The sequence below is a fragment of the Bombus vancouverensis genome, chromosome 6 (assembly GCF_051014615.1).
Source record: "Bombus vancouverensis nearcticus chromosome 6, iyBomVanc1_principal, whole genome shotgun sequence".
NCBI lineage: Eukaryota > Metazoa > Arthropoda > Insecta > Hymenoptera > Apidae > Bombus > Bombus vancouverensis.
The window spans coordinates 7873135-7895005 of record NC_134916.1 but is presented as its reverse complement, the minus strand read 5'-3'; the positions used below and the strand labels follow the sequence as shown (position 1 = coordinate 7895005).

At 28.6% G+C, this 21871-nt stretch overlaps 3 protein-coding genes across 11 annotated transcripts in view; 2 read left to right on the top strand and 1 right to left on the bottom strand.

Annotated features, from left to right (window-relative positions):
• Positions 1-586: 586 nt before the first annotated feature.
• Positions 587-11957, top strand: LOC117158092 (uncharacterized). The gene is made up of 4 exons (XM_033336646.2): positions 587-1063; positions 3990-4234; positions 4806-4956; positions 5269-11957. Exons 1-4 carry the CDS (start codon positions 931-933, stop codon positions 8133-8135), a joined length of 3396 nt encoding a protein of 1131 aa, XP_033192537.2. The 5' UTR covers positions 587-930; the 3' UTR covers positions 8136-11957.
• On the bottom strand, positions 11770-13939 carry LOC117158096 (cysteine-rich PDZ-binding protein). Its single transcript, XM_033336653.2, has 2 exons — positions 13695-13939; positions 11770-13470 (listed from the first exon to the last, which is right to left on the bottom strand). The coding sequence occupies exon 2, from the start codon at positions 13442-13444 to the stop codon at positions 13142-13144; it is 303 nt and encodes a 100-aa protein (XP_033192544.1). The 5' UTR covers positions 13445-13470; positions 13695-13939; the 3' UTR covers positions 11770-13141.
• A 2311-nt stretch (positions 13940-16250) lies between these two features.
• LOC117158091 (uncharacterized) overlaps positions 16251-21871 on the top strand; it is a 37399-nt gene continuing 31778 nt past the window's right edge. For 7 of the 9 annotated variants that reach the window (XM_076619195.1, XM_076619198.1, XM_033336645.2 and 4 more), the window contains exons 1-2: positions 16259-16411; positions 21144-21466. In XM_076619195.1, the coding sequence (XP_076475310.1) occupies positions 21183-21466 (284 nt within the window). In that variant the 5' untranslated portion in view covers positions 16259-16411; positions 21144-21182. Of the gene's footprint in view, positions 16412-21143; positions 21467-21871 lie in introns of all 9 variants that reach the window. The other 2 variants (XM_076619200.1, XM_076619199.1) reach the window with 2 other exon arrangements.

Below are 21871 nucleotides of genomic sequence, written 5' to 3'. Positions count from 1 at the left end.
AATGGTACTTTTAAAACAACTGTTTTGCTTTTTAAGTCGATTTACACATTATCACACATCAGCAAAAGTTTAGTTAACAGTAACCCTTATGTAAAATTTAAGTAATAAATAACAGTCATAAACTAATAATGTTCTATTTTCTAAAATTCTTATTGAGTAACTTAACATCATATATGAAAGATTTGAAATTTTCATTTCCTAATTACCTCTATACACATTGTATGTATTCATATAAATTACACGTTAATCATTGATTTATTATCATTTTCTTAAATACTTTTACCAAATAATATATACTATTGGCTGATGTATCATCATTCAAGGGTTGTGAATTATTCTTGAAAAGTGATTTGTAACAATAGCGGCGCGTGCGTTTCCGCTTTATAAAAATTAATCCATATAAGAATCATTTCTTTACACTCCTACGGCTTACATTCATGCAATACTTCTAGGCTAGGTATGAGGTATGAGAAATACGGTCAGCTCTGAAACGGTGAAGGAATGCCAGGGTCCCCCACTGATCTCGCATACTCGTTCCCTCCCTGCCCCCGGCCCTCTGTAAATTGTGCAGAGATGGAATCCCCACCTCATAGGCAGAAGCACCTGTTGCGCAGCTACCTGTTTTACTCGATCCATGGGGCCGTTCTCTCTTTTCTCTTTCTCTTACTACTTCTTCTCTTTCTCTTTAGTATCGTGCACGGTGTCACGGCAGTAGGACGGTCTCCGATCGCGGTGCTGATTCTTCGGTAAAGGGCAACGACTCACGAAGTGAAAATAATGTCTTCTTGTGCACATCGAACGGAATCGCGGTGAACAGTGTGAAGCCTAGTCTGTTCAAAGGTTTAGGACGGATATTTCTTGAAGAAGAAACGTGAGTACGCTGCAGCAGCCAGGTTGGAAATGTATCGAAGGAGAGTTTAAGAAGGAGCAATGGAGGACGAGCCACGGGATACCTGTTTTGGGGCAGGAAATGTGGCAGGGGCTGTAATCGGTACTTTCCTTACAACAATTCTCCTGCTGCTGGTTGCTGCGCTCCTTTACAGACAGTGGCGTAGGCACAAGGGTGAGTCCTCGTATTTCATAGATATAGAAATCCTATCAACTGCCGGTAATAATGTGTCATAGGATCCGTAATGACAGATCGTGGTTTACATTCATGATCCTGTGTTCGCTCGAGCGCGCTCTAGCTGTTAAATTCAAGCTATTGCAACGACGTTCTTGCGACAACTAATTTGCTCATTCAAAGAACCAATGGTATTTTATCATTGAGGATAACAATTTGTTGCACTTACCGACTTGTAGTCATACTTTTACGATACCAAGCATATGCAAAGTCGATGAGGTTTATTGCACAATAAATCGGAATTTATTCCTACGCGTTATTTCTCCGCAACTTCTATAGAAATACATCAAATGCACGATGCAAAAGAACTCCGCCCTGGCACGCGGAACAATTATATGCATATTTTCTAATCGATCGACTGAAAGTTGGGCAATTTAGACACAACTGACGAACTGATAGATGAAAGAAATACAATTATGTAACTAATCGATGTTTCTCAACAGTACAACTTTGTGATGTAAAACATTCTGTAAACCAAAACATCATGTGTCATTGAAGATGTAGAAAATATCTATCTATTGAAATGACCTACTAAGTAGATTGGTTAATCTCCGAAGAGTTGTTATAAAAATTTTACATGAATAATTAGGGATAATAGAACGATATATATCATAGTAAAAGAAATTCAAAGAAGTATTCCTTGCCATTTCGTACATTCTATCAACGTGTGTTGCATATTACAAACCTTTTCGCTATTGCGTCGCAATTGATGCGTATATCCACGCAAAAGGTAGACCTTGAAGTGCCACTCGAGAGACACAATAAGACACGAAAGTCTCTCTAGCTCGATACATTGGAATCTCTATCTGGTGGAATGATGTTTACAGATTAGAATGTAAAATATCTCCTACGGAATGTGCATTCTTTACTTTGGGATCGACTTTTAGGATTATAGAATATACTACACGTGGAACGTTAAATTGGTACAGAGCCGATATAGATAGTTAAGCAGTGTTTTTCAATTCAAAATAATATATAAATATAAGAAGAACTACCAATTCAATTTTTGAACTTTTCTCCTTTTCTTTCTTTTCTTTTATTTACCTCGGAATTACCAAATAGTTAGAAAATATTCCTATATAATTATAGTTACGTATATCACAGCATTAATGATAATTGCATTTATAAATATTTATTAATTCTGTATGAAATTTAAATCACACGCAAAATTAATTTGTAGAAATGAAAGTTTAATCAATTGCGAAATGAATAAGATTGTATAAATATATAATGAAAATAAAAGTTAAAATAATAATAGCAAGTACAGTAGGGAAAGATATTAAAAGTGACAAATGAATGTTGTTACTTAACAAGCATCGAATTACCTAATAATGGTTAAATGGAATCTGAGATTATCTGAAATAAGCGATTCAAATTATAAGAACTCTGTTATAATTGAAAATATTTGATACATTGGATATAAATAGCAATTAATTTAATGATGAAGATTTATTTATATTTAATATTGATTAACTTTTATATGAATGTGTAGAGAAACAGACACACATATAAAATTAATCATTATCTGGTCAAATGATGAGCATAGCAATAGAGTGATAATGTTTCAAAGTAAATTTAAAGCATTTATAGTAAACAAATATTCTTGAAATACACAAATTGAAGTTATTGTTCGTACAAAGGGCAGTCGAAATTTACTTGTACTATCTCGATAATATATTTTACTACATATTCATACATATTCATAAAAGTATAGTACTTCCTGGTACATATGTGATACATAGTACACAAGTACATACATATATTCTTATTATAAATTAGTTTTTCTTTATTATAAGTTTTATTATAAATTAGCAGAAAGAACTGAATAATAACGAAACTTACTAATTGTGTAAATTAAATCTACCGAGGAGAATCGAACTCATTTCGTGATTTAAGTTTCTTCGTAAATGAAAAATGCACTTTGAAACAACCAGAATAGCATGTAATTTTTAATATATGCGTAAACGTAGTAGGCAGACAAGAGTATGCTAAACGCGGTAAATAAGCGCAAATCTGTAGAATGATGTCACCGTATGTAGTAATATAATTTACGTAATATCTCTCAAATATCTCTAACATGACCAATATCCATTATATTATTTCCTTATATACATAATTTTTTTATATTAATTCGATGCGTCGTTTAATACATCGTACGTATGTACATATAATCTATTCGTCTAGACCGTTAAGTCAATATGTAATATTAATTAGTAATAGCGTAATAAAAGAGTTTTCTGTTGTCCATATAGCACGCGTTTGTATCTCAGTTTTTCTTTCAGGATCGTAAAACTTAACTTTCTTGGCGCTTATTAAGATCCGTCTGTATATTATAACAAACGAACATAAATGAGCACGAACAGGCGGAATCAGATAATTCAAGCAGAGTAGCTGGCATCAACGAACTACAACGATATCGAATAAACGCGTATTATACATATACTATGAAAATCGTATTCGCTCTGTTAATTAATGTATCTTTTAAAAAAAATTCTTATTTTTATATAACATATCGGAATATCTTACAATTTGTAAACAGAGAAGGAGTAGTTAAATTACTATAAGCGTAGTTTACGCGATAACAATGTCATGTAAAAAAATATATCAAATTCCGATAGATAGGCAATATGGTTAAACGAAAAATAATATTTATCGAACATTTGCCCGGATAGAAAGTAATTTAAAATTCAAATACTTATATAATCATTTTCGAGGCAAGTATTCCGCCATGAGAATTTATTTTATTTATTAGAAAAGTATATTTTAAAAGTAGGATATAAAAACACAAGTCCTGTGAAAACATTCATTTTTAATCATTCGAAATAATTAATCTCGATCAATAATAATATCAAACAAATATCTTTAGGAAAACACTTAGTACTGGTGACTGATCCAGAAATCGTCGAAGAAGCCTATGCCTTTGACAATCCCTGTTTCAAGGATGTCACGATATCGTCAAGTAACCGAATTCGAGAGGTACCGGTGTCTCTGACACCTGGAGACACTTCAAGCAAAGATTCTACACGATGGTCTACCTCCTGGACATCCTTAGGACTGGGCTCGACTAACCGCACCGATAAACGAAAAACTCTGGACGATTCGTGCCTTGGAGTAAGTTCTATCTCTTTTTCACCCGTTTCACGATGTAATGCAGAGGTTATATTACGAACGAAGACACAACGCTGTAAGAAATATACGAAAAGAATATGCATATGCATGTAAAAGTCTTTTATGAAGCAGGCTACAGTGATTATAAAATAAACATTTCCTTTCGATATTCCAAACATAGAAGGTATTGTGCATAGCCAAATTTGGTTGGATGTACAGTTAATCTAGCCATCTTCGATACGTGCCTTTATGTTTCTTGGCGAGGAGGAAGTCCATGGCGTATGAGTCGAATTATAAAGCTAATTTTTACAAAATGAACGTTTGAAATGTATGTAAGAAGTGAATATAAGAAGAATACGTAATATAAGAAGAAGAGAACGTAATATAATAAAATGGAAGTTTTCTATGTATATCAAAGAACATTGATGATTTCAAAGGAATAGGAAAAGAATATGTTAAATATTATTTTAATATGTGTAATATGATTTATTGAAAGGAATAATACTTGTAACATTGCAATTATCGATAATGTGTTATTTTCAATTCGACTAATCAGAGATTTCTTTTTATGCAGCCGAAAGCAACAAGGATCAATATAGTTAGCTTAAAAAGCCGAGATTTCACAGGGCTGGGATTTAATATTTGCGGCAATATGAGAGAAGGAATCTTTGTTAAAGATCTTCTACATCGTGGACCTGCATCGGAATCCGGTCGAATACATCCAGGTTAGTCGTTATTTTTATATCCGAGAAACTAAATATTTTAAAGCAATCGTTATACCTTTATAACCAGTCGATAATTAGCCAAATTTAAATTTGCTTGACATATTTTCAAATTCGATTCTCTTGAAAACGAAGATTCGGTTAAAAGAATTTTATTCCATATCTTCGATTTATTCTTGTACGTAGAATCACCCTTATTAAATACTAAATATATGTAAATAGCAATTAATTTGAAGAAACTTAATTTTACTATTATTCATTACATTATTATTACATTATTATTACATTATTATTATTACATTACTATTTTCACAGGTGATCGTATAGCTAGTGTAAAAATCAGTTTTCGGAATATGGTCTACGAGGATGCCTTAACGATTTTAAGTTATGCTTCGCCATACGACGTAAAGCTTGAAGTAGAAAGCGGTGGAATTGGATCGAAGCCAACCACACTTTTGAAAAAAAGTGTTGGTCCTAGCGCGGCAAGAATTTGTCATCCTTTATACAGGAGTCAATCAATTCCAGAACTCTCACAATCGAAGAGTATTGCGAAGAGACTCTTCATAGTTGATCCGAATGACTCTATCAATTCTAACTATTCGACGATGAATTCGACTTTGAAATCCACAAAATCCACACCAAATAGTCAAATATTTGAAAAATGTCACGACGAGTCCAAGGGCAATCATTATAAATTTGGTATTAAAGTTTTACCCTCCCTTGATGGAACTGTTCATCGCATTGAAAATCAAAATGAACATAACACAAATCTTGAAAGAAAACATTCAAAGAAACTCGATACAGAGAAACATTTGTCAAATATGAACGAAGCTACCAGAGTTGGTGACAAAAAGGAAGAAGCTCAATGTCAACAAACGTCACAAGTATTGCAAGTTTCTAAGGGGAAAAATGATACCTTCGAACTGCATAACGATACATTAAATAAAAGCAGCAAACTTAGTGATACGTCGATTCATGTACCATCCGAAGTACCAACAGAAGTTCATAACGCAGCTATGGCCGCTCGTAGAAACCGAAAAAATAGTTCTGAGCTATTAAATATATCAAAAAATGTAGATTCCATCGAGGTAGAGGATTCCAAAAATCAGCAAAAGAATAAAAGGAAAGCTCCACCGCCACCAAAAAGCAATAATTACGATATCGAATGTACTTCTACTATGAAGAAAGATTCGTTGACTACGAAAGAATACGATTTGAGAAAAGAAGATGAAATCAATAGTATTACTGATTATACGGATTCTTTATCTGAATATATAAAGAAAGTACGCGAAACTACAGAAAGAATAGATCCACGTGTAGAAGAAAAAGTAGAAACTTTGATAATTGATGGAAGACACTCTGAATCTGACACTGACAGCGAAATTCAAAACAGTTTTACGACTATCGAATTGAACTCGGCTGATATTACCATTCATCGGACACCTGTACCGGAGACAAATAACGACGAAGATGAAGACGACGATGTTTACAGAAAAGCTGCGAGCTTAGGTGATCTATCAAAGTACGAATGCAGAACGTCGGCAACACTTGAAAGAGCACAAAGTCTGGACATGACTGATACCGGCACGAAGAAACGTAAAGCACCTCTACCACCGGAGGATATTAATGAATCTACGGAAGATTTAACTAAGCTTGATCAAATGGATACTTTTGATGGAAGATTATTGAAAAAGTCGAATGAATGGGGTAATTTAGAAGATGTTGTATGGCGTAAAAAACAGGATTCGGAAGATAAGTCGAAAAAATCAAAAATTAGAAAAAAGAGTAATGGTTCGCTCGAACGATCCAAGTCTTCTATAGAAATTAAGTTAAAAGATGAAACTTCTGATTCGAAAGAACTAAATCCTACAGACGACGAAACTAGTATCGAACTTTATAATCTTCCCTTGAGCAAAAGACTTACAGAAGAATTTATTCATGCAGAACGAATGTTCAATCCAGATGAAGATAATTCTCTGATCAGAATTGTTAATGATGGAAATGTTATTAAAAGTCCTACAGTTGAAGAAGTAGAATTACAATTTAAAAAGGAAATCTCATTACCCGATGATTTTAACAATGATAGTATGATAATAAATGAACAATTTTCGGACCACGATGAAAAAATAGTGAATAAAGATTTCGAGAAAGCTTTGAAACATTTTGAAACATATGTACAAAAGCCGACATTATTAGATTCCTCTAAACATGACTTATTTCGTTTCAAAAACTGGAAAGAAGATAGTTCATTAACGTCGAATGAAATGATTTCATATGCCGGTAAAAAATCTGTCAATGAAGAACCAGTGACAAAAATTAATATTAAGAGAGGATGCCATGCATGCGATGAGAACTGTAATCGTCATGAAACCTGCAAGAAAAAATCATTTACAAAAAGATCATCAACCCCAATACCTTTACAAGACTATTCTCCCAATTCAATGGAAGGTAGTAGTTCCAATTCGATAACAATTAACGACGAAAAGGAACAAATCTCGATGTCCCATATCCATGGATCGACGTTTAAAGATAAAGAAAGTAGAAGTGAAAAGTCATCACTAAATTCGAACTCGTCGTCAAAACGAGTAATTGGAGTCCCCATAAATCAAAGAATCGATCGAGAAAATGATGAAGACGAAGACGAAGACGAATACGAATTCGGTTCTGGTGTAACTATAAATAACAAAAACTTATTTGATCGTGAGGATCGTCGTAACATTAACAATATCAGTGTTTCGAGTGGTGAAAACAGTGAAGATAGCGGGCTAGTTGGTGAATCAATGGATTATAATCCACAAGACTTTGATAATCGACCACCACTCCCAGATACGCCAATGCCACAAAAAACGACTTATATTACGGAAATCAAACTTTCTACTAATAGAGAGGAATTTCAAGAAGATGACAACGAGAGCAGTGAAACACTTTCCACAGTGGAAAGTAAGGGTAAGAAACCGATGCAAAACGAAATCAAAACAACTTCAAATGGAAAACCTACAACTAATAAAAAGCCTCCCGTTCCTCCCAGAAGAACAGACATTACGAAATCTAATAAAAAAGGAAATACAGAAAAACAAGTTATTTATGTAACCGAATATAAATCTAATGAATCAAAAGATTCAGATGGTTCAGACGCGTCTCATGAAATCAAACAACCAGATAATTGGTCCGCAGAGACATGATCGATAAATTATTTTAGGGAATAAAAAATAAAATCGAACATAAGAATAAAGTATTAGCGAATTACACAATAATCAATAATGTTTTCGTGGGTTTAGATTGAAAGTAATAAATACATATTATAAACTGAAGGAGCAATTCTAAACATTGCAAATTATTAGCAACATTTTTTCTACTAACCATTTTTTTTTTTTTTTTTTTTTTTTTTAGTACAGGAATAAGACAGATATTATAATCAAAAAATATGAAAATTTTAATACTATATATAGCTAAAGTTAGAATATACTGTACTTAAACTTCTTCATATGGAGAAATCACATCGATCGTAATATGTATGTACTACTTATAGTGCTCATCCAGAATAGATCTGCTCTTGAACTAGTCGAAGAAAATTTTATCTAGTATCTTCCTCAATCTTCTGAAAAGACTGGCTCTTGTTTAAAAAAACATGTTTTCTGATCATTTGATAAAAATATTTGTTGTTATAATTATATTTATTTTATAACACATTTCTTGTTTTAAAAATTATTACAATTAGAATTTGTATTATATATGATTCGCATCTGTGTAAAATAGTACAGTATTAAAGAGTATCATACATACCAAAAATTGTATGTATTTTACACGCGCTTTTTTAAACATCATACTTTATTACAATAATAAGAAATTACAAGACTATGGTTTAAAATATTCCAGAAATTGATTAATAAAATTATTAATACATTTACATAATACATGGTTATAAATGAGCAATAATTATACAAATCCATATTATTGAAATTTCAAATATAATAATATTAATTAACTTAAACATATAATTCATAGAAACAATATAATTAGCAAAATCATTCAAAATTCACATTTTATGAAAATGAATTTAAAATATTGTAAATTTTTAAATATATTAATTATTGCTATATGTATATATATTTGAATATTTTTTATCTATTGAATGCTCGTATACTATCAGACTGTGATAGATGATCTATCGCAGTAAATGATTTATGCGTGTATTAAATCACGATTTATTAGAAATTTACATATACATGTCTATAATTATTAAACAAATGTTAAGACAATAAATACCTACTAACTAATGACCATATGATATATGAGAATGTTAACACTAAAATTATCGATTCGATTATTGATATTAGATGATATGTCACAATTTGATCAACACAAATTCAGTACGAGGCAAAAATATTTATTATAAGTTTTTCTAAATTTTTTTATATGTGTAAAAATATAAATATTTATGGATATGACTGTAGTAAAAATTCATTTTTTTATACTTATTATTATTGTACTTTATATTAACGCAATATTAACAATAATAGGGTAACATGGGGCAAAGCAAAACTGTAACAATATGAAATAATGTTGTTATTATAATGTACGAATATTATATAATGTCCATACTATTTTATTACCATACATTATCACTTCATATAAAAAATAAATTAATAATTATAATAGTATCATTTTTTAAATATAAAATGAATATTTTTTAAACACTGCTGATAATTATTAACATCTTTTTACAAAAATAACTCATATGAGAGCTTATAAACGATGTTTATATTATAAAATGTACATAAAATATATAATATAACGATAAACGACGACAAAACCAGTTATAAAGCTTTGGTTATACAAACATATAGCAATATGTTTGTATACGTTATCAAATTCTATTATATTATTATTTTACCGAATAAAAGTTTCTCTATTAAACTTCTAACCTTCTAGACTTTCTACACTAGAAAATAATATGTTCTATCTGTTGTAGGAATCATGATTTTGGTATTTTCATAATTCTTCTATATAATCATATTTTCTTCATTTCAATTTACGGCGAAGTAATCATCATTGAAGAAAAATACAAAAAAATAACAGAAATGTAACAATCATCTTTACCTCATGTTACTCATCATTTCACTGCAGTTTGCTGCAAAACACTATGAATATATGTACACAGAATTTTGCCACATTTGTTTATTGATATATGTTATATATAGTAAACATTTAAAGATTCTATTTCATGTTATTAAATCCGTCCACTATATATTGTTAATTGAGAATATTTGAAAAACAAGGGAACATAATAAAACATTATATTATACGTATATATGTATATAGGAAAATTTCAAGAAGCTAATTATACATTGATTTAACAGATTAGTGAAATAAGCAATCAATAATTTGTCATAATTATGTTTACATAATATTATCTCTCACTTTATTCATCTTCACTTATAAATCATATCAACATTTTGTATGTGCATGTAATTTTAGGATAGGAAGTGTTTCAAATTATTATCTCATCAATATATATTTGAGATGCAAAAATAATCACAGTTTTATATTTAAAATTGTTATTGACGCAAATCCATTTCATCATGGCTTCAATTTCAAATATAGAAAATTATTTCTTATAGAAAAAAATAGTATTTATATACATATATATCATTTACATAAATTCTAAATAAATCTATTCTTTCATACTGATCTTATAAATTAAATGAGATGTCACAAATATAAATATAAAAGCATACTTTCAAAATTATTATATCAATCTTTCTCATATTTGGAACTTGACAATAATTTAATACATGTGTAGGATTTTGGTTGAAGTATAGGTGCTTTTTCTAGTCTGTTTATTCGGTAACCTGTTTTAGAACCATCCTGTGTGCATTTCGATTATTTATAAGGCTGTGTGCATACGTGAATATCATAATTCGAAAAATAATTTCTTGTATAAGAAATTGAATAAATATATAAATTATGCAAATTATGCAAACAAAAATACCTTAATTTTTAAGTAAAATAATGATATATGTTTCAATATGCCTTAGATTGGTATTGCTAGTGATAACTAAATTTCTTCTTGAAATAATTTTACATGTAAATATAAGATCATGTTTGCTAAAATAAGTCATCTATTTCGCAATTTCTTCAAAATTAAAGTGCAATTTTATTTGTTAAATAATATATATGTACATTTTTATTAAGAAAAAGAGTGTACAGTTAGAAATGTTTTTTGTTGTAAATAGAGGCCAGTTACAGATGTTTCGTTATGCATGATTCAATTCGAGAGGCAAATGATCAAAAATGAATACTTTATTATAATTAAATTTTCTTTAGAGTTCTTAACATTACTAAGACTTAAATAACAGTTTGTAATTTTTAGGAAAGTAATTAATTAAGTAAAATTTTTTTATATGTACGCCAAAATAATGTACTATACATGTGAAATCCATCTGAGTCACATGTTGAATGATTTTACATTTTTCTTAGTATTAACTTAACAAATTAAACAAAACAGATTACTTCATTTCGATGTTAAAAAAAGAAATTGAAGTTTTAAAATAAAAAAGGGAATATCTTTAGTAGTTTTTATCTGCTGTTGAAGTACTAATATTGTCCAAGAACATTTTGTACTAATCTGTAAACAATGCTATTTAAACATTCCCATTTCTTGTATATTGCTATTTTTATGCGTTCCTTAATTGTTATCTACTGTGAACGATTCTTATTATATAAGAATCTAACAAAATGAAGGACTTTATTGGACCATATAATCATAAACTGCAAAATATTGTAATGAAATTATACACATTAATGTTAAAAATAAAGAATCAGACAAGTATTTACTAACAAAACGAATGTAACAGTTTAAAAAATATCTATATAGTACGAATACATATATTAGACAAAACTCTATTTTCTGTATTTAAATAAACTTCTTGCAACGATACGAAATTTTTCGAATCGTCTGATGTATGTAAAATGTTGTAAATATATGTTATTGATACTTATAATCTGATGTATTTTAATCATTTCATTATATAGCTATGAGACCAGTTTTCTTCGATGCTTAACAAGATTTAAGCAATTATGATAATTTTTGGTTTAGCTGTATAAAATAACAAACATACAAACTTGTATGTATTTTAAAAATATTTTTCATATCTTCACATTTAGTTTACAATTTCGTTGGCATCGATCGTATTTTTATAAATTAAAAAATTATCGATAAAAATTTATCATCGAATTGAGAACTGTACTCGGAAGATGTTTCAAATGAAAAACTAAAGACCACAATTTGATATAAATTTTAATTTCCACGTATACGTTTCATTTCAACTGGATTTTATCTGATAAAAGTAAATTCATTACAAAATACCGGATGACATACACAAAAATTTAAACAATTGTATCTAAACATATATTTATGAAGCCGTTGAGTGTAATGTTGAAGGTAACTATCTAAAAATCCAAAATCTGTAATATATATCATAAACTTTATACGTTAAACATTGTTTAATTTATTATGCTAAAATTTACATATTCATTTTGAGTAATATTAAACATATATAATGCATATTTAAGTAGCAAAAGCTGTTATGGTATACAAAATACATAAACTTATGTTTGTGAAAATAGTACAATTTTGTTTTGTATAAAATATGACAACAATATTTTTAGATATAAAATAATATATATTTCAAATATATTTTAAATATAAAATAAAAAAAAGCAATTTAGGTGTAGATTTACCACTTAAAAATAATAACATGAATTCGTATGGATGTATGTATGTATATCTATTTTAACCTTATTTTAAATTATAAATGTTTTTATATTTTAGTAAATTGCATTTCAAAATAGGTATATTCCAGGTATAAACATTAATAATTTCCATTCTTTCAACTTTTGTTTTCATATTGTCAGATGTTTTAAAAATAGTCACCAAGGTTATTCATGTTTATGAATAGATAAGCAAAATTAGATATAATGCTATATTATACATTTAATTAACATATTTTGTACATCCTACCGTATTTTATTAAAATAATATAAGGAATACTCATATATATATATATATATATATAATTATTATTTATATCAAGACAAAATATCTGTCCAAGTCTAATTAATTTCTTTATACCAATCTACATCTATCATAATGTAAATTTACAAACAAATCCATTAAGTTTAATATTTAAGTAGCAGACTGTTTATAGTTCTTTGTACTCATTAGCTTTTTACCACACATTGCACATATAGCCTTTTTATATGCACATGATTGACAATAATGTGATCCAACTTGATGTACTTTCTGTCTACATATTCTGCAAGTTTCAAAGGTAACAGTATAGGGATTAAATCTTGCCTTCCCTGCAGAAAGTGCTTTATTTTCTCCAACTTTACGTCCCCCACTTTCTACTGTATTCCGTGCACCACTTTTCCAAGGATCTGGAGTTATGACTTTTCCTAATTTTTTTTCACATTTTTCACAGACCATTTTGAATTAGACTTGAAACTTCAATTCTGAAATATAGTAAAACTTCGTTATATGTGATCTTTATATTATATTGCATCATAAAATTAAATAATAAAGGTTAGATTTAGGACTAACATGTATGTAAAAAATAATGAAAAATGATAAAAAAAAGTTAATGTGAAATTAAAATAATTGGCCAATAACAGATATGAGTATAAATTTTTAATATTTTATATTTTTAAATTAACAAATTAAAATATTTTCCATTTACCTTCAGAACTCTTATTAATGATTAAATATTACTCTTTTAATTAGTACACATTTTATATGACTACATCCCACACTAGTTCTTAATCATGAACGATAAGTATAAATATTCGAGATATTAACTGCAAACAAATAAATTAACGAGAAATATCTAACCCAAATATCATAGTCTTATCCATGGTTATATAGACAAGTCTCAACATCTGGACTAAACACTTATATATCGAAAGCATAGCCGCTCGAAAATTGAGTCATAAAAAAGCAACATGGAAGACAAGAAGATCCATGTTTTGCGCATGTGTAACGTGCTATGAATGTTTCACACAGAGGCAGAGACGCTCTATCATCTCTGTCTGGCTCGTAAAACGTGAACTTTGTTGTCTTCCATGTTGATTTTGCATGACTCAAATTTCGGACGGTTTCCCTATTTAATGTCAAGACCTGTTTACATGGCCGTAGTTTCAATCTCATCCATATCTCATCACAATCAACAGTTATCAGATATATATACCACCTAGTTGTAATTGCAGATCAGTAATAGATGGCGATTTTCTTATTTAATTATTATTAATATCACTAAAAACTAAATAAATAAGATTCATATCTACGCACATTGTATATGTGTATATACGTATGGTATATACACATGTATGTACATACATAGATAAGCAAAGCATATACTGAAATTCCAATAGCACTACATTTTTTAATGTAGAAAAATAATAAGGATAAATTAATATTTGTAACATCCTAAATATCTTTATTTATCATACTTTATATTTTAAATATTGAGCATGTACACACACACAGTTCAAGTTTATGAAAAATTAAACATACTCGATTGTTGGAGCAAATAAATTCACTTTATGCATTATATTAATGTATTTTATTACAGTTTATGTTCTAAAAATTTAAATATCACATAAAACTACAAAGTGATAGCATATAATCATTAAAACAAAAATTAACCTCTTGAGCGGGGATAGTGGATATATCCGTTCCTGTTAATTGTTCGCTTGGCTTACCAAGCGAATACATGTAGGTATCTTATCCGATAGTAAGATAAACATTTCAATATTCTAAACTAATGCCCCATTATGCGAAGGACTTGCAAAAAATTTTTCATCCCTTAAGCGTTAATAATTGAACATGTGTAGAACAAAAATAGCTTAAAAAGTTACAATAAATATCAGTTTTTTTCTTAACATAACTATGATTAACCTGAAATATACGTTACTTGTTTTAAGATAATAGTGTCATTATTTTTATACAATTAAAATGGGTAAAATGTACAAAGTAGGTAAATTAATTAAAAATCATTATTTTCTTATTATTTCATTTGAAAAATGGATCCTTTTTTTTATTGATGAGTGTAAATTGTAAAGTACCTATACGTACTATATAGTTCTTCTTGAACACGAAATAAGTAAAACATAGACTCCTAAACGCGATGCAATCAGAATGCAATAAACTATGCAATTAAAATATAATTATGTATACATAATACCGGATGATACATATGGACAATGCATACATATATATGTATTTCTATTGTATTATTGCCACTAGCTGACATTCTAAAAGAAACGAAGCATGCGGAAAAAATATATTATTATACATATATGTTTATTGTACTTAGTAATATTCTCAAGCACTTAGATACTTTTAACATGAACAATGTACTTATCTCTGTTGTGTTACAGTGTTTACATCGTATATCAATTAATAAATAATGTTTACTTCATACCATCTATCTGATTTTTGCGTAAGAATGATATACATATGTTTAGATAATGTTTAAGTAATAAAAGTATTTAAAATATTTGTTTTGGAAAAATTAACAAAAACCGCAGTTGGTCTGGTTGATTCTTTTTGATTATCTATTTCATGTTCAATTCTTGTTCAATTCATTTATCAGTTGTTTAAAACCAAAGATGTGACTTAAAATAAGGAAACCATTGCCTTAGATATGGCAACTAAATAAACTAATCCTAAATAAACTTTTAATTCTATAACCATAATTTTAAAAATATGTTTATAAACGCAAAAATAATGACATAAAAATGATAGTAATTTATTAAAATATATACGCATTCATTGTATAATTTTTCTACAAAACTCAATTATATAAAGCAATATTTTACCTATACATATGTATAGAATATATCATTTTAAGGCACATTGTCCTTAAATATCTTACAATAGTTACTTACAATAGTTTAGTATGACAATAATTAATCTTATATTTATGTATTTAAAAAACTTCTTTATTACATATATGTATATGTATACAGTAAATCTTTTAGAGGCAAGCAATACTTTTTTCTATATACGATGATATTCTTAATTATACTTTTGGCTTATTGAATTTCCAATGAACAAATTAACTAAAAGCATCAACAACTCTCTGTTATAGATAACTTTACGTAGTTAGAACTGGCGCTGACTTTCGTTAGTTTGATTAGAATCACGCGATCAACCCTCTAGTCGAAAGCAGCAAGCAATGTTAGTGGAGTAAGAGGGTTGAAGGAAAATTCGACGCTAGGGGTGGCGTACAAGTGTTGGGCGCCATCTATTCGTTCAGTGTCTGACTATCCTCTGAAGACCTGTGTACTCGCGACCGTATTACCAGATTATTGCGACATTTCGTGTGACAATTTAATTCAGTGCATCGTGTCATAACAAAGTGACGAGTGAACGCATTAAAACGGATACAACAAGGTAAATAGAAACGATAATAAAATTTATCCTAAAAGACTTACTTTGTTCGGGTGGCTGCCATCCTCGATGCCAGACACGCGTTAACATGTTGGATCGATTCCTCTTTCTCGCAAGTCGTATTGCGATGGGAGACTCCAATAGAAGACCTGATTACGAATTTTTAGTCTCTTTTTTATAGTGAAAACGTGCATTTTACTTTATTTCGTGCATCAAACGTCCATCTATTTTTGTTAAGTTCGCTCAAAAATGCATAATTTGATGTTCGAAGAGGTCAAGTCACCCTCGAAATCTCTGGATAGAAAGACGCCTACAGCCAAAGCCCTTCCTCTATTTTTTCGTAAAATTTCTATTAAACGCATACGAGTTCATTGAAATTTCGTTGATTTACACTCATTTCAGATATAGGTTCCATTCAAGTTTTCCTTTCTTTTACGAATGCAAATACAAATAAGATCGTACGATCGATTTCTCCTTGAGATTTTTTTAGATATATTATAAGTAATAAATTCGATCTTGATTCTTAAAATATAATCCAGATAGACAATAGATAATTCGTACGTATCGGACGACAGGATTTGCAATATACATGATGCTCTCATTTTTAAACAGGTGTATCCAGTACCCATAAGTCTGCGTTTCATTTTTGTCAGAAATATTCATAAGAACAATCGCTATACAGTCAGATAAATTCTATTTAGAAATCTAAGCACAACCTTTTTTCATAATATTTGTTTTAAACTATATAATTGACTATTGGCCTATAATCTTTAAAAATGAATATTTAAAAATGATTTCAAAAGAAATATTGTTATTTCTTTCAATAAAAATTTTGCTAAAATAAAGAACATAACATAAAGAACATAGATATATACATATTGCAATTTCCATTTAATCAAAAAGCTAGTATTTTTAATAGTAAATTATCGATAATTATTAAAAATTATTATAATTAAAATTATTTAATATGATTTTTATGGGGAAAAATACTGGAATATGAAAAGATTTCAATGTATGAAACACAATAAAACACAGTTAAGTACAATTTTGAATAATTATAGCAAACAATGATGAATAAAAATAACGATGCCAATTTACATAATAACTCAGCGTACGCAAAATATGAAATACTTTTAATTGTATAATGTATATCACTTCCTCGATTGTTTCCTAATAATTTTTAATTTATGTGAAGATAATAATAATGAACTTCGTTATTTTCTATATAAATAAATGCGTAAAATACTTTGTCTTAAATAGCGCATATTTAACTAAATATGTAACCACCGACACCGTTTTTAACATTTTCTTTCAAATGCAAAATCGAAAAATTTTAATTATCAAATTACTGAATTTGAAAGTTGATATACTTGTATATATGTACTACATGGATGTATATCCTTTTTTATTTCCGAGTGATTATATAAATATTACAGGAAAGATATCACAACATTTTAATACTCATCACATGTAAATGTATACAAGCATTTTATTATTTACATTAACTTTCTAATTTCCGTTTTTTATTTCTCATTACATGTCTTTTGTTGCAAAAACAAATCTCTAAATTAAAAACATTCACATATGTATATACGACTTACATAATTTAATAACATATCCAAAATTATATTACGTATGTGTAATAACTACAGAAGTTTTTGAAAATCTTCTAAAAAAAGTATTAAGTATATAACATTTATGAAATTAAATATCAATCAAAGTTATTTCGTATATTTCTTTTAACTACTAAGAACAAAATATAAACAAAATTTTTTGCAAGCATTCCTCAACTGAATTATATTTTTTAATATCTTAATTTTTAAGTCAAAATTGCAAGATATATTTTCATGCGAACAATCCGTATATCTCGCAGACTGTCAAACTGACAAATGAAAAAAAAATGAAACTAACCTATGCAGTAACGAAAGACGTCATCTACCGCTGACAGCACACGTGACGATTAACATGCTAATTTCAAATAAAAAAGTTCGTAAGATAGTTTTGTATAATATAATATTTTACAATGCAAATTATCAGTTATTTTACTTTCATCATACTTACGAGTTAAAAACGTTATTTGCTAGCATTTCTTTATATGCACATGTACCAAAAACTGAACATTATGCGTGTGAGAGAAATAAACGCATATCCATAGCAACCTGCTATTGTAAGCTTAAAGTTACCAGCAGTGACAAAATTTAACATATACATAGATATTTACTATTACATCACGTAGATAATACTGTATAAAATTCACAAAACTTATGGTATTAAGATCCATTACATATGGAAGAATTTTAAACAAAATAAAACACATTTTTGAAAATGATAACTTTCTTAGATTAATTTTCATTATTTCATTGTTTCATTACATTATTATATGTATTATAGTAGTAATATTCATTACGTTATTAGTATATATTGTATATACACTATAGTTATCTTTTTCCATTTTTTCCAAGTACTTCATTCCATTTCTCATACTTCAATTATTAATTGTTATATTTTTGATAAATTTTACATTCGTAACTTATCGTTTTAATGTAATTTATAATTTTTTTGCATTTTACAGCATTGGTGTCGTATCAGACATCATTGCGGAAGAATAAAATTAATTATATTCGTATTACACTCATAACATTAAAACCTGAAGGCTAAAAGTAATACTTATATTTTTTAAACTAAAATTGACTTTTTCATGTACATGAAAAATATAAATAAACAATTTTTACTAGCATTGACAAAAATCATTAAAAAATTGATAGCTTATAAGTTTATAAAATAATATTTTCATAGATAACAATACAATCTAATACATTTTAGAAATTTACATTTTAAGAATCAATAAAACAAATCAAAGTTTATTTTAATACAAAAGTTACACCGAAATACAATGTCTTTTAATTATATGATACATCCAAATACAATATTTAATTTAAGTAACAATACGATATTACAAAATGTAATAATTTATCTTTTATATATAAAAGTATAAAATAAAATTGATTCTTTAATTGCTTTGACAAAAAATATTTTATCTCATAAGTGCACGATTTCACTCTGTTTGAATCTTGTTTGCTATTGAAGAAAATAATAACTATCGCTTCTGGATTAAGGTGTCATTTGTATGATTCATCCCAATGCTTGTTCTCAAGAAGAATAAGAAAAGTAAAAAATGGAACATGGGGGTAGAAGAGATAGGAATAGAATGTTGAAATATACAGCGCAAATTATTATAATTACGGATATGCACATGTCTCGAATTAATCATAAAGAGAAACAGGGTCAATACAATAGCAAGCTGTGCAACACCGAGGTAGACTTAAAATGTGCCGATTGTATCTACTGGTGCCAGTGACCTCCTATTGATTCCACGCTCAACGAAGCACGGGCCAAACCCTCGTCTTCTCTCTAGCCCTTTCTAGTATACACTTTCTCGTCTTTCATCTTGCTTTCTTTATGTTTCTTCTGCTAGTGTTTTCATGTTTTCCTCAAATCCGCAAACTTCTCATCCTTTTGCCTTTGTCTCATTCTGTTCGTTTATTTTGACTAGAACTCGTCTTTCTTATTGTATACTTCCTTTTACCTCCTGACTTTCCGCTCTCCTTTTACCACCTTTTCTTTCTTTTCACCGATTTCCATGTCTCATTATTCTATCCAGTTTCTTACACCATTGTCATTTATTTATTTCATTTTGTCTTCTTTTTTATATTTCTCTATTTTCTTGTCTACTGTTTTCCTTTATTTGTTTCGCATAATTGTTATGAAACTACATTATGTGTCTAATGACAATTATGCAAATACATTTATATTTCGTAACATAAAAACGATATAAATAAAATCTTAAAAAAGCATGATGGCAAAAGAGAATACAAAACGAAATTATAATTTGGTAACAACGCTATATATATAGTAATGATATATGTATATATCATTACTTATGTGATTTGTTAAAATAAATGTAGGTCTGATGGATGTTGTGTCATTGAGTTCTTTTGATCTAAATTTTACAATTTCTGTAATAAAGGATATAACTTTTTACGTTATTAAAGTGTGAAGTTGAGTGGTCGGTGTTATGTATTGAAAATACCACGTGCTATGCATATATGTATTTACCTATCAATAATTTAATCAATAAGTGAGGTACCGGTTTATGTTTAGAGTTCAGGACTGTCCAACTTTATAAGTATTTACTGTATCGTAACAAGAATATCATAGTAAACATATTCTCACAATTTTGCACTGTATTTTTTTTAGCTTATTATTATAAACATTCTTTCTTACGATCGTATTACATAAAATACTTTTATATTAATTAACAAAATAAAATAAAATGAAATTTGATAAAGTAATGATACATTTTTACTTTTTCATGTTCCAATTTTTAAAATAAAAGTAAAATTATGAATAAGAATTATGTATATTTATTATGAATAATCATTATGATATTCTGAGTTTTTTTTAATTTTACTGCTTGTTTATCAATTTTAAATGAGATCTTTAACAGGTTGTTACTTTCCTAATTAAAGACTTAATATTTATTGCATTATATTTTAATGATTCTTTACACATCAGTAAATATATATTGAGAAAAAGATTAAGATTATTAATTAGATATTAATTATATGTTAAGCAATATTCAGAACTTTCATCTGATATAAAAACACCTAACAACGTAAAAATTTAACCATATAAGTAGTAGCATTCTACATGATACGGATATATAATGTTCCAGAATGGACAGGGTATTAAGAGAAATGAATGTGGCGTGGCGATGACAAGCCTGATCTTGGAAAACGCAGACTTGAACCGACTTTTCCCGAAATGTCGGCCTAGGGGTGGCCCACCCCCGAGTCCGGGGGCCTCCACACAGATCAGTCAGCCGCATGAGAGCCTCTGCCAGAAGGAGGCCGTCTCTGTTACCACCAGCCTCACGACTAGCCTCACAGATACACTCGCGACTACGTTCGCAAACACTCACTCCAAGAACACACATTCAACGCACTCACAAGCGATACCGGAAGACATGATCGACCTCGAGCGTGATATCTCCGATAGGTAAATTTATATTGACTTACCGATCAATGATTTTCTTCTAATCGGTAATTAAAATTAATCGATATAATAGAATTTTAAATGTTACAAGTTGCATTGCAACCATTAACGAACATTATTTAGACCCCCCAAAATATTTAATTTATATAAATATAAATAAAAATATATTGCGACGAATGTCCAGTTTAAAAATGCACTGTGTACTAGCTAATACTTTATACAACTATTTAATTAATGAACTAAATTATTTACTAATGCTTTGTTATAATAACTAGTAATTTAAAAAAAACATGCTTAAAAAATAATAATACAACAAAAATAAATAAAAAATGTAATGTGTAATTTTTTATTAAAGTTATATTTAAAAAGTACTATTCCTTGTTAATAATAGTTTATATTTGAAGGAAG